General features: G+C 43.2%; 2 protein-coding genes across 2 annotated transcripts; both read left to right on the forward strand.

Annotated features, from left to right (window-relative positions):
• The first annotated feature begins 49 nt into the window (after positions 1-49).
• Positions 50-994, forward strand: LOC129339650 (olfactory receptor 2D3-like). Its single transcript, XM_054994233.1, has one exon. The coding sequence runs from the start codon at positions 50-52 to the stop codon at positions 992-994; it is 945 nt and encodes a 314-aa protein (XP_054850208.1).
• An 8788-nt stretch (positions 995-9782) lies between these two features.
• LOC129339651 (olfactory receptor 2D2-like) lies at positions 9783-10727 on the forward strand. Its single transcript, XM_054994234.1, has one exon. The coding sequence runs from the start codon at positions 9783-9785 to the stop codon at positions 10725-10727; it is 945 nt and encodes a 314-aa protein (XP_054850209.1).
• Positions 10728-10953: the final 226 nt, after the last annotated feature.

A 10953-nucleotide genomic window follows, 5' to 3' on the forward strand; every position in this document is an offset into this window, starting at 1 on the left:
TGATTCTCCTCTCATACAATTTCATTTTCTCTGCAGGCAGGATGACAAGATGGGGGCTGAGAATTTTACTTTTGTCACAGAGTTCAACTTGGAAGGATTGTCCAAACACCGCAAGACTCAGATTCTCCTCTTTGTGGTCCTTCTTCTGATCTACTCATTCACCATAATGGGGAATCTAGCGGTCATCCTGCTGGTGAGGTCTGACTCGCGCCTCCACACGCCCATGTACTTCTTCCTCACACACCTCTCAGGTGCAGAGATCTGTTATGCCACCAGCACGGAGCCACAGATGCTGGCTCATCTCTTGGCTGGAAATGGAATCCTCTCCTTCACGGGTTGTGTGGTCCAGATATTCGTTGTATTGTTCATGGGCACTGCTGAAAACTTTCTGCTGGGCATCATGGCCTATGACCGCTATTTGGCCATTTTCCACCCCCTATTGTACACCCTTGCCATGAGCAAACGGCGCCAATGGCAGCTTGCTTTCGCTTGCTGGGCAGCAGCCTTCCTTTTCAGTCTGACGTATGTCTGCTGTACTTTCAGTCACTCATACTGTGGTCCCAACTACATTGATCACTTTATCTGTGACATGCCATTGGTGTTGAAACTCGCATGTGATGATACTCAGATCACACAGGCCATCATATCTGTGATGGCGGGGATGGGACTCATGATTCCCATTTCTCTTATCATGACCTCCTACGGGCTCATACTGTTCTCGGTGTTAAAAATGCGATCAGCCTCTGGGCAGCGCAAAGCCTTCTCCACATGTGCTTCCCACCTAATAGTAGTGACTGTGTTCTACGGCACGGTCATTTCTATGTACATGATTCCTCGGTCAAGCACATCTTCCCGTCGGGATAAACAAATTGCTGTGTTTTATGTTGTGGTCACGCCACTGCTCAATCCAATCATTTATACTCTGCGGAACAAAGATGTCCATGGAGCAGTAAGCAAAGTGCTGTGGAGACGAAACCTTGACCAAAAAATTTGAACATGGACATCTTCCTGAAAGGGCTCTTGATATTGCACAAAGCTTACCATTTTGTAAGCAGTCTGCCTGCCCTCCACCATCTTTAATAGCCATTTTGACGTGGCTGCTTGTGATATAAAATCACCAGGCCTCTGGATTTAAAATGGCAGCTTGTATTGCAGCCAGAGGACCTCCAGCTAACTGTTGCTAAGTCCTGCCTGGGAGACCCAGGCATGTAAGGAATCCAGAGTGATCTTGATTAGATTTGCAGGCTCCCCAGCCCCTAAGGAATCCAGTGCAACAAAGATCTCACAGAGTCATCCCCACTTAACACATTCCTTTCCCTCCTTCCATGATGAGATCTCCTGTCTGTGGTTGAGGAGCTAATCAAATGACATTCATAAGTATTTACAGTGGTTCCTGGGAAAGTACATTCCCTAGCTAAATTCATCAACTTAGCTCCGGTGGACTTTGTTAACAAACTATCCCTTTGTGCAGCACTAGAACAAATTTTGCATTTGCTTTCACACGCCCTGGCAGCTACCAATCAAGGTAATCAAACCTTTTGTTAACCCCAGGAACTGACTGTTGGAGTCTTTGTTCTAATGGCTAGGTGGGTTCTCCCACCCCAGGGCATGTTTTACCTCTAAAGATAGGGCCCTGGCCTCATTCAAATTGTGCACGTTCCCTGGCTGCTCCCTTACGGCTGCTTCCCTAAGTCTCTCTCTCTCTCTCCATACACACTTACAGGATCCAAAGCACTGTTCCCTTGAGGTTTGGCCTAAGCCTCTTGCTCCCTTGGCCAAGAATGCTGGAGTTTGAAGCTCTTCCTCTGCGGACTTCCTTCCTCTTTGGGTAGACAATTATCACCTTGCAATCCCTCAAATCTATTCCACCACTGCTTTTCTTAGGCCTCTTGTGTGTCAGTGTGTATATGCATTTACCCCTTGAATAAAAGCTACCCTTTAATTAAGAACACCGGCTTCATGTGTGTATATCCTTGGGAAAGGACTCTGTAAATTATTGGTGATAAGATTCCCGCGGTTACCGGCCTCTCGCATAGCTGTCTTCCTTGCTTGCTAATTCCCCCTACAAACTCTATTTACTCGCAGGGAGACCAATCCAGGTAACAACTTATCTACTGTAATCTTTTGCTGGATGAATTTGAATATTGCATTGGAAAATGGCAGATGACGTCTCAGCCCAACTCAGTAAATGGAAGCTATAGGGAGGGGTTGTGAAGTTTATTAAGATAATGGTAATGAAAGGAAGAGGTAAAGAATTACTCTTTTGCAATCAGACCTTTAATTATGATACTTCAAATAAGCAGAGACTCATTGTTTTGCTATAACCGAAGTCTAACTAAATGGCATAGTGAATCTTCTTATCTCTGCTAAAATCCCATTTCCAAAATTTTGACTTGCAAGTATCTAGTTGGAGGATCAATCAATCAGTGCAGGGAAAGGCAAGATCTGGTCCATAATGAGCAAGATCTACACACCAGACAGACTTCCATTATCCCAAACAAAAGGTCACCAGAGAACGTTGTTGAGTGCCAGACTACAGCAGCTGTGCAGCAGGGTCCATCTTATGTGAAGTGCTCTCCCTTGGTTTCAAATGGGAAGGGGGAAGATTGAACACCACCCTGTTCCTACCTCCTCTCACTTGAATCTACTCCTTTCTTTGCTGGGAGATACAGCTGGTGTATCATCCTTAGACTCCTCCAAGGTACTAGCCATGCTGTGGCCTCCCTCTACCCAGATTTCCATAGTGGCATGGCCAAGCCCACCAGGTGTTAATAGCAGCCTTGGCATTATGTCTCTCCTGCTGCCTTCCTTTCTCATTGTGAAGGTAGAGCCACCAAACAGCTAATTGTCAAATGGCTGACTATTAAAGGACCAGCTGTCACTGATCACCTAGCTGGTGAGTGGATCTTTAAAGGATGCGTCATCAGCCCCACTGGGTCTAATGGATGCCAGGTTTGGTACCCCTTTTCACCAAAGAGGAGGTGGGATCTGTCATTGTCACTGCAGCCCCTTGATAGAAATTATTAGTTTAGCTGGCTATTAAATCAGATTATGCTTCTTCAGGAAAGAAGCACTCCAAATTGCGTCTCATTTATTTCTTATCCTATCTGGCCCCATATTGTAAAATGGACCAAATTAAATGGTATATTAATGTGTTTGACATGGGATTTACCATGACCTGGATAGCCTAGGTGAGCCTGATCTCTTCAGATCATGGCAACTAAGTCAGGGTTGGCCTTGGTTAGTAATTGGATGGGAGACCTAGACCGAAGATCAGGGTTGCGGAGGCAGGTAATGGTGAACCACCTCTGTTAGTCTCTTGCCATGAAAACCTCACCAGAGGTTGCCAAAAGTCAGCTATGACTTGACGGCACTCTCCACCACCACTGCAGACCAACAAGGCTATCTACCTGAAACTTTGGTGGTAGAATTACATCTCCTTGCCTCTTGCATCTACATAGGAAGTAAGATTTATTCTGTCTGGGGTCCTGGATGGTTGGATCAGGTTGTTAAATGATGTGAAGGGGAGCTACACGTTCCATAATGCTGTGCGAAAGTGTGCACAAGAGAAATAAATTCAGTAATGATCAACCAATATTATCTCTGTTTCCTGGAATGTCCTAACTGTTGTTCATTATTGTACTTTGCTCCGTGAATGTCCTAGCACTGTGTAATCCATCCTTTGCACTGTGTAATCCATCTTGGAGCTCAGTGAGAAAGGTGGACTATAAATAAATAAATAAATAAATAAATAAATAAATAAATAAATAAATAAATAAATAAATGGTAATACTTTTTTTTAAAAAAAATGGAGTGCTTACTTATAGTCGCTGACTGACTGTTTTGCTCACTGTTTATGCCATTGACTTTGGAGAGGACTGCAGCAACAACAGATCTGTTGGTTGGTTTGCCAGGCCTTTTGCTTTTTTTAACTCCCACCAGAAAATCCAGTTGCTTGCCAGTGCTCCGAGCAGCAGCAAGATAAAATAACAGCAATGTTGCCAATGTTTCTATGTCACTTCCAAGTACAACCCGGAAGTGACATAAGTAGCTCTAGGGATCACCAGAAACTCTATGGTTTTACACATGGAAGTTTGAGCTTGAAACCAAGGAAATGGTGCTGGGCACAGGGCCAAATTGCACCATGGAGGAAGGTATGCTCATGTGACATAATTCAAGGTTGTAGTTCTTCTTTGTACTGGGCTACCTACTAAGCCTACCCTACAGCACTGGTCTCTTCATAAACATTTGTCTTGCAGTCCTAATTGTGTAGAGCTTTTCCATTTCCACTGATTAGCACGTCCTCTGTCTCAAGTTCGAGCTGTGCTCTCTGAAACCATAACAGTCAGTAAGGCTGCATAAATACTAACCATATTTCTCCATTCAAGTCACTAGGCATGAAATTACAATATTATATCTATCAGCTTTCATCATGGAAACACACACAAAAAATGTTCTGTAGCTTATACTATATGGTTTCCTTTCTTCTCCTTGTGGGAAAGCTGAAATACATTTTTCTCTCATACTGCTAGGTAAAATATTTAAGACCCAAGAGGCTGGAATAACAAACAACAGATATTAATGATCCATATGGCAGCACCAAAGGGATCACAACAATCCTTGCGGAGTACAGCCATAGTCTTTATTACCTTATTCAAACCGTCAATCATACCTTCAAGGGAAAGAAAGTTCAGCGTGCTGTCATGTCTCCTAACACCGAGAACAGGCAGAGAGGGGCACAAATCAGTGTGTGTTGATTGTTATATGAGAAGGCTTCTCAAATGGGCTGGAGGACCACCTGGTTCCACTCCTATCTTAGTGAAAGTGTAAATGGTTTGCATGTATGAGATCCCTATTGTGTCCACTCAAAGTATCTAAGAAAAGACATTGTCAGAGGACTTCTAGTTGTCCTTGGTAAGGTGCTGCCAGTCAAATTACAGAATACCGGGAGAGACAACCCTTTAGTCTCACGGAATATATAGTAAGTCCAAGAGGTGAAGGAAATTCTTAGAAATTACAAATTCCTTCTTACCTTCTTCTAATGGCCCACAAATAGCAAACTAACAACAACTATCCATATTTTTTCTTTGGGTGTGCGTGTATCCAAAGATGTAATTATCTTCTGGCCTTGATGTTGAAATCCTAGATGTTTCTCTGCTCTTTTACCGGAGAAAATAGGCATGAAGATACCTAAATCCTGCCTGCTGCAGGTAGCCCTTCGAAAGCGGAATGGAAGAGCTCTCGACCTATAGCCCCCGCACAAGAGGTGTACATTTCCCTTTACAGTCCTGTACAGTCCAAAAAACTTTATTGTGCTTTTTCAAACTCTTGCATTAGAGCGGTGATTGACATGGCACCTGGCATTTGTATATAAACCAGAGTCATGGAAATCTTTCTTATCTTTTGAGGGTTACCTGGGAGAAGAATGAAGGTAAGATTATATTTGTTAATGTGGAATCCAGATCGTGTCTGTTTGTGTATGTGTGTATGCACAAGTCTCCGACAGAGAGACCTATGCTTGTTGTTTTATATTATACTGTTCAACCTTTCCAACTGTATCTCTCACTTGAGTCGCTAACGTAGTGAGCATTTTCTATCTCGAAAGATTTCTCATTTACAATAGCGCTGACTGTACTAGTGTGCACGCTTTGTTTTCTGCCTTGGAAGTTTACCCATTTCTATCCATATTGAACTAAAATGTGAATGGGAGGGACATGCATTTTGTTCATTCTTCCTGATTTGCCTTTAGAAAGGCTCTGAGAACATGTCTGTTTTCATTAGTTTTGCCTTCTTAGCAGCTCAGGATGCTGGTGACAGGCCTCAGTAATTGCTATCTTAGCAACCTTCAGTGAAATGGAATCCTATAATCCTTACGTCCTGCCCTCCTCCTCACTATATGGTATGCCATAAGCAGAGAATTCTTTAATCGCCACCTTTATGTTCAAGTGCTTAATATATGTCATGTTTTTATCTCAGACTTCCTAAAAGGAGTTCAGGTTGCATCGATGGGTTTCACTTCCTCCTTGTTATACTCACAACAAACCTTATGAACTATCTCAGGCTCAGAGATGTAAGGTCAGTCAAGGAATATTACGACTGATCATGTCCGTAGCCTTTATCCATTTCTAACCACTACCCAGCACAGGTTCTTACTGGTGACTTTAATACTAAGTAATTGCCCCCTAACATATATCCGTGGCTCTGCGGTTGCTTTTGTTCATTTATTAATTGATTAAATGGGGTTCCAAATGTAACTACAGGCTCAAATATGACTAAGGGCCAAAGTTGGACGTGTGTTATGTGCTGTCAAGTCACCTCTGACCTATGGTGACCCTATGAATAAGACCTTCAATATGTATTATCATAAATAGATTTGCTCAGATCTTGCAAACTGGAGGATATGGTTTCTTTTATTGAGTCAAGCCACTAAAGGCTCAAAAATAACTAAGGGCCAAAGTTAGCATAATGAAACGTGGTAAAGTTGCCTATGACATGCCCAAATGTTTTCCCCCTCCGTTCCTTCTCACATTACTATATCCTTCTCAGGGTACTATAATAGCACATTTAAAAAAATAAAACTTGACAGTCATTTAAATGACTTACAGTCATCCCAGTAACTTTACACTTGTTATCCAGAACGTGAAGAAGTGAGCAGAGGAGGATTCTTATTAAGCTGTTACGTGCGCACTTTACATTTCTATAAGTAAAGGAACTAGAGGCTTTTTAAAAACATAAGAGAAAATATAGTACAGGTGCCTAGAAAAGCGTCTGAGTAGGAGAGGCCCTTGCAGACACCCCCCTATGGCTGTGATAGCGTTGCCAACATCTTGGAGAAAAAAATGTCTCGCCTCTGGAATGGAGGTTTAATGTGAGGAAATGGGCAGCAGGAGATTTTCATGGCATGGAAGTAAACCACATCGCTTAGTAAATAACCTCCTATTTAGCCTCTAACGTAGGGATAGAATATTTTTTCTCCAGGTTACTGGCAACCCACATCTGTGGTAATTTGCTTGGTTTAAAACAGTGTATCTGGCAACAAAGACATGCCTATGTCTCCTTTTTCGTGTGAACTCAGGAAAAAATATATTGGAAATCTCTTTAGATAAGCAGCTTGTTTAGCTCTGGAGCTGTCTTTAAGCAGGGGAGGGGGAGGAGGAAAAGGTAACACTTGCATTATTCCGTTTTCATGTGGTTTGTTCCAGAGCTGCTAAGAGCCAACACAGACGCCTACAAAACAACTTCTTCTGCCCACCCCCCACAACAGCCAGCTGCACCCAAGCAACATATGAAAATGAATCACGTGGCGCTCTACCAAGCTTAGGATTGGTTCTCTGTGTACCATTCCCCTGTTTTCACATTAATTCTTCATAGTTAATAATAACAACAACATTTGATTTACATACCGCCCTTCAGGATGACTTAACACCCACTCAGAACAGTTTACAAAGTGTGTTATCATTATCCCCACAGCAATAATCACCCTGAGAGGTGGGTGGGGGTGAGAGAGCTCCTAAAAGCTGTGACTGACCCAAGATCACCCAGCTGGCTTCAAGTGGAGGAGTGGGGAATCAAACCCGGTTCTCCAGATTAGAGTCCCATGTTCCTAACCACTACATCAAACTGGCTCTCATAGAGCCAAGCTACAAGTGATGAATGACACTTGAACGGCAAGTGAACAGACTCATGTGTATTCCTCCTTGTTCACTTACGCTCCACTTGCACTCCACTTGATCATGTAGTGGTGGTGGTGGTGGTGAGAATGAATGCACTTGTGTAGTCAATGTTTCCCCCCAGCAAATCTGTTTTCCTGGGATTAAAGTTAGGTCTATAGATAAGGTAGTAGAGAATGGGTGCAAACAGGTATCAGCTTTTGTTCACTGGACCACTATAAGCTGTGTCCTCACAACTAGGTTGATGCATCTTTGAGTCTGAGGAGATAAGGTGGGATATAAATGTCTTAAAGACAAATCAACAAGAGAAGAAATTATATATTTTAGATCCTATCGAATCATAGCCAGAAAACATGAACAATAAATGCAAGTGTGTATTGTTAGAACAGCCTGTTTATGGTTGCCAGGTCTTCCGCTATAGTGGTAACACCATAGAATTTCTGCTGAATCCTAGAGCGACATGATGTCACTTCTGCATTCACCTGGAAATGACATCATGCTGCTGATGCAATAGCACTCCCAGTCCCCTCCCTCCAGTCTTTAAGAGTGCTTGATCTGTAGACTAGAGTAGGTAATAATAATGCTCATATAATTCATGCCATGAAAACCTGTTCCTGCCTAGTCCTTCATACTCAGATGTTGCTCCAGGCAAAGAAGTACAAATGACCATTTGATCAGGGCAGTTGGCAACTCTTGTTCCCCACAACAGCAATTAAAGACACCTCTCTTGACAAATAACATATCACCCTCATCTCTAAGCGTGAGACTACACATGACATGCTCTTCCAATAATTTTAAAGGGTCTTTTACAGATTGCAGGCATTGGGACTGCAATATGTAGGGAAAAACCAGTGGGGACAGGGAAACGGCTTTTAAATCTCTTTTTATGCATTCCCCCTCCCACACACACACACACTGAAAATCAGCATCTCCAGGCTGTTTCTGCCACTTGGGCAGAACATTAGTTAGTAAGTGCAGGAGGAAAAAAAATAGGGATCCTACATAGAAGCTACATGGTTTGTTTTCATTATCCATGGTTTAGTATTATGTCTGCATATTGAATCTATCCTTAGGAGATGCTTGCAAACCAGGAAATGAAGTCTTTCTAACAGGGCTTTGCCCTATCCAGTTTAGCTAAACTATGGTTGTATTTTATATAGGAAATTGCAGCCACAATTGAAACAATGACCCATGCCTAAGTGTAATGCAATAGGATCACTGCATAGAGACAAAATATGGAACTCCACAAGGGTAATGAGAGGCAGTTTGGTGTAGTGGTTAAAAGCAGCAGGACTCTAATCTGGACAACTGGATTTAATTCCCTACTCTTCCGCTTGAAGCCAACTGGGTGGCCTTGGGTTAGTCACAGCTCTCTCAGCCCCACTCACCTCACAGGGTGATTGCCATGAGGATAATAGTAACACACTTTGTAAACTGCTCTGAGTGTGGCATTAAGTTGTCCTGAAGGGTGATACATAAATCGAATGTTATTATTATTGTTGTATTTTAATGCAGTATAGTTTAAAGCATTCGGGTGAATAAGCAAGACATCTTAAAGCGAGTGACCCTTAAGTAGTTTGTTTAGATGAATGAACTCTGAAGATTGAAGGAGAACATTTTTACTGTTTGTACAAAGCATTTAACATTGACTGACTTTGATGTCTTGGTTTATGGTTGACTCCAGTATTTCACAGAGAAAAGAATAATTAGTTTTACAACTGATCTGTGCTAAAAGCATATAACCCGGGCTTTTTTTCAGCTGGAATGTGGTGGAACGGAGTTCTGGCACCTCTTGAAAATGGTCACATGGCCAGTGGCCCCACCCCCTGATCTCCAGACAGAGGGGAGCTTAGATCGCCCTCCGTGCCATGGCGGAGTTTTAAAACTCCCCCCTTGTTCCAGCTGATCCAAAGTGATGTCATTGTGCGGTCCTTGAAGCGTGCACACACTTTGCAAGTGCGCATTTGGTACCAGGGGCACCACCTCTCACCAGCAGTTGCCTCCTGTGCTGGCAACCCTCTGAGTTCCACTGCTTCTTTTCCTAGAAAAAAAGCCCTGCATATAACCATGAATTACAGTGCATTGACCTTTCTCTGCAGGCATGATAACAAGATGGGGGCTGAAAACATGACCTCTGCCACAGAGTTCATCTTGGAGGGATTGTCCAACCACCGCAAGACACAGCTTCTGCTCTTTGTGGTCATCCTTCTCACTTATTTACTTACTATAGTAGGGAATGCAATAGTCATCATGCTAGTTTGGTCTGACTCTCGCCTCCACACACCCATGTACTTCTTCCTCATGAACCTATCAACCATAGAGATCTGCTATGCCACCAGCACGGAGCCACAGATGCTGGCTCACCTCCTGGCAGGAAATGGAATCATATCCTTCACTGGCTGTGCCCTCCAAGTGTTCGTTGTATTGATTATGGGTACTGCCGAATGCTTTCTGCTGGGCGTCATGGCCTATGACCGGTACTTGGCCATTTTCCATCCCCTGATGTATGCCGTCGCCATGAGCAAGGATCGCCAATGGCAGCTCGCCTCTGCTTGTTGGACAGTGGGCACCCTTTTTAGCATGATATACGTATACGTTACTTTTCGTCACTCTTACTGTGGCTCTAACCACATCAACCACTTCATATGTGAGATGCCAGTGGTGCTGAAACTGGCATGTGATGACACCCGCATCACACAGGCCATTGTTTTTGCGATGGCAGCTGTGGTCCTTGTGATTCCTGTTTTTGTTATCCTGACTTCCTATGGGCTCATACTGTTTTCTGTGTTAAAGATGCGGTCAACCTCCAGTCAGCGCAAAGCCTTCTCCACATGCGCCTCCCACCTTGTGGTTGTCACCGTGTTCTATGGCACTGTCATTTCTATGTACTTGATTCCCCGGTCAAACCCACCCTCAAACCATGATAAACGAATTGCTGTGTTTTATACTGTGGTCACCCCTCTTCTCAATCCTGTCATTTATACCCTACGGAACAAGGACGTTCATGGTGCAGTAGCCAAAGTGCTGCGAAAACATCATTTAGAACCAAAAATTTGAGTATTGACGTCTTCCTAAAAGGGTTCCCATATATTGTTCTACGGGGGACAGTTACCAGTTATGGTTGCTTTGCTTGAGTGGGCTGATTGTTGGATTTAGACACAGGAGACAAAGTCTCTGTTTGCAGTAAATAAATATTAGCCATAAGATGGGATGATGTGGAGGACTGTTGTGACAATCAGGTGTAAGGATGGTTTAGGAAGCAAAAAAGTATTTTTTGTGTGTG

Source organism: Eublepharis macularius, chromosome 12 (assembly GCF_028583425.1).
Source record: "Eublepharis macularius isolate TG4126 chromosome 12, MPM_Emac_v1.0, whole genome shotgun sequence".
NCBI classification, from domain to species: domain Eukaryota; kingdom Metazoa; phylum Chordata; class Lepidosauria; order Squamata; family Eublepharidae; genus Eublepharis; species Eublepharis macularius.

Excerpts from the sequence above, each read along its gene's own strand:
- LOC129339651 (XM_054994234.1), top strand. The coding sequence starts at position 9,783 with ATGGGGGCTGAAAACATGACCTCTGCCACAGAGTTCATCTTGGAGGGA.
- LOC129339650 (XM_054994233.1), top strand. The coding sequence starts at position 50 with ATGGGGGCTGAGAATTTTACTTTTGTCACAGAGTTCAACTTGGAAGGA.